The following is a 2,638-nucleotide window of genomic DNA, read 5'->3' on the forward strand; positions in this document are numbered from 1 at the left end:
GGAAAAAGTAGTAGAAAATGGAGGAAATTACTTTGATTAAGGTATTCATTCATCTTCCCTTCGAAACAAATCGATTTTCGAGACGAAAAAACGATAGGAATTAAGTTTAGCATCTAATAATATACATGTAACGTATATTATCGTATTATATCGAGTAAAATTTTCCTCGGAGAGGACATTTTAGAATGTAGCCATAAATGGTCATTCGATTTATTTTTTAATTAATCATTTTCGAAATTCGCACAAATAGCTGTCTAATTTATCTTTCTTTGAGAAAAAGATAATTATTTCTACTTTCCCGAAAATAATTCTCTGTTGAACGACTGTCTTTTTCTCTCAGATGTCGGATGCGTCGGGGCCGAATGTCGATAAGATCCGCGACCATCATCGATGGAGTGACTCCGAGTGCTGTCATCTCGCATACGAGTTGCACGATCTGCAGCAACATCGCGGACATCCGTGATAACATCCCGCATTTTACGATAGAAAAAAAGATCACGGGTCGCTTGTCCCGTTCGACGTACATTTGAACAAACGCGCGTTTCGCTTAAATTCTCTAAAAAGGGAAGAATAGAATTAGGAATATTTTTAAATCCTGTTATAAATTTTCGAAAAAACAAAGAGCTGGGAGAAAGGACGAAGAAGTCTGTTCCTTCGCGCGTTTTCTTCCTCTGTCACTTAATTAGTAAGAGAGATTGAGTCTTTTTCTTTTTTAGCTATCGTCTCTTTCACGGAAATACCGTGTCATTCGCGCAAGTGTCCGTGTCGTAGATTGTAATTCGTGCGAATATGTATATGATAATGTACAGATAGTGTTCGATATTTTAGTACTTTTAGAGATTCGTCAGAATTTTCGACAAAATATCTCCCAATGTACTTCGTTGTTTGCAACGCGACACTTATATCTATATTTAGACCTGCGAAAATGCTGAAAACTGTTGAAAGCTCCGCTTTTTGTGATTTCTATACATACGTATAAATAGTATAAATAAATAAAAGCAGCTTGTTGAACTTTGATACGGCCGTATCGTGCATCACAGAAGTTTGTTATCAGCAATCCTATTTGCAAGTATGCTGTATCATAAACATCGCGTAAACATTAAAACGCTTTTATAGATACTTATATAATTTAAGTCTGATTTACTCTGATGTGCTCTTTGTTTCTTGTTTTTTTGCTTCTTACCACTTCTTACCACTGTTGCCTTTTTGCTTCTTATTCAGTTTCTTTATTTTCTGTCGCCCGAGATAAACATTGACAAATTTCGGAAAAAATGAAAAACACGTTACAATAAATACGATTGTCGATAGAACGGCAAAAAGGAAAAAAGTCAAGAAGTAAAAGACAAGAAACAGGAAGCAAAGAACATATTGTAGATTAGGTTTTGAATGCTATAAAAGTTCTGTTTTTACGGAATAGGCCCAGGATATCATCTTCATTTCCTTCATTCATTATTTATCATAAATGTCCCATGAAAGATTATCAGTGAGAAAAAGCTATTTTAAGTGTGCAACAATATAATTGAAAATGTTATTTAACAAATCCTAGTTTTTAAGAGTAAATATGTTTAAAAATATGTATATGTGTGAGATAATAAATGTTGGCAAATTTCTTATTAAAGGAAGGATCAATAATTGTCTAACGTGAAGAGTGTTCTCAGTTTTAAGATAAAAGCGTTTTGTTTCAAAAATATATACGTTCGGTTAAACATTTTACCTCGAAGCTCTCTCACTACGTGTATGTAAATGTGTATATACTTGTATTAAGATTGACGAATATGATGTACAACTAGCACAAACCGATTAATGTATAAATTATGATATATTAAAAGAATTTAAAAAAGAAGATAAATATAATAAATTTTTTATTATCCAGCTTATGTACAGTTTTATGGCCTAATTTCCATTTTAAAAAATCAATTAATTTTTTTATATTCACAACGTTTAATGTATTAAAAAATAATTATTTGTACATCTACACACACACACACATATACAGGGTGGGGAAAAAGTATGGAAGCAAACAATTATTTCCGAAACTATTCATTTTTCGACAAAATGTCTTAGACATAATTTTTATGGTATGAAAAGATGTATTATGTGGCATAGAAGCAGATGTGATTTTAGTGTCATCACGCCTTGCAGGAAAAGTTTGAAGTCACGTTGACTGTCACGTGGTCACAGGTCACATGTATGTATCTACACATACTACTACATACATACATACATACATACGTGTGACTTGTGACCACGTGACAGTCAACGTGACTTCCAACTTTTCTTGCAAGGCGTGATGACACTAAAATCACATCTGCCGGATTTTCCATGAGTTTTCCTACACCGTGTTTCAAGTCCACTTTTTTCTTGACCGGCCATTTGAATTTGATCTTCTTATTATTCCGTGATATATATATATATATACAGGATGTCCTTACCTTTTTTGCCAATCACTTTTGTGTAGATAGAGCCGACTAAACTGAGTCGAAAAGTCCTTTATCATTTTGCAATTTTCACAATAGTTTTAATAAGATATTAATTACTAAAAATCGCAAAATATTGATCTTGAATAATTTTTTACTCAAATATTATCAACTTTACAAAAAAACTGCAAGAGACAAAAATTATTTATTTTCTTCTCATA

At 32.5% G+C, this 2,638-nt stretch overlaps 1 protein-coding gene across 2 annotated transcripts in view; it reads left to right on the forward strand.

Moving 5' to 3' along the window:
* LOC108770989 (parathyroid hormone/parathyroid hormone-related peptide receptor) overlaps positions 1 to 481 on the forward strand; it is a 29,060-nt gene extending 28,579 nt beyond the window's left edge. For both annotated transcript variants that reach the window (XM_018522820.1, XM_018522821.1), the window contains one exon: positions 341 to 481. In XM_018522820.1, coding sequence (XP_018378322.1) covers positions 341 to 463 — 123 coding nt within the window. In that variant the 3' untranslated portion in view covers positions 464 to 481. The remainder of the gene's footprint in view (positions 1 to 340) is intronic.
* The last annotated feature ends 2,157 nt before the right edge of the window (positions 482 to 2,638 follow it).

The sequence above is a fragment of the Trachymyrmex cornetzi genome, unplaced genomic scaffold (genome assembly GCF_001594075.2).
Source record: "Trachymyrmex cornetzi isolate Tcor2-1 unplaced genomic scaffold, Tcor1.1 scaffold138, whole genome shotgun sequence".
NCBI classification, from domain to species: domain Eukaryota; kingdom Metazoa; phylum Arthropoda; class Insecta; order Hymenoptera; family Formicidae; genus Trachymyrmex; species Trachymyrmex cornetzi.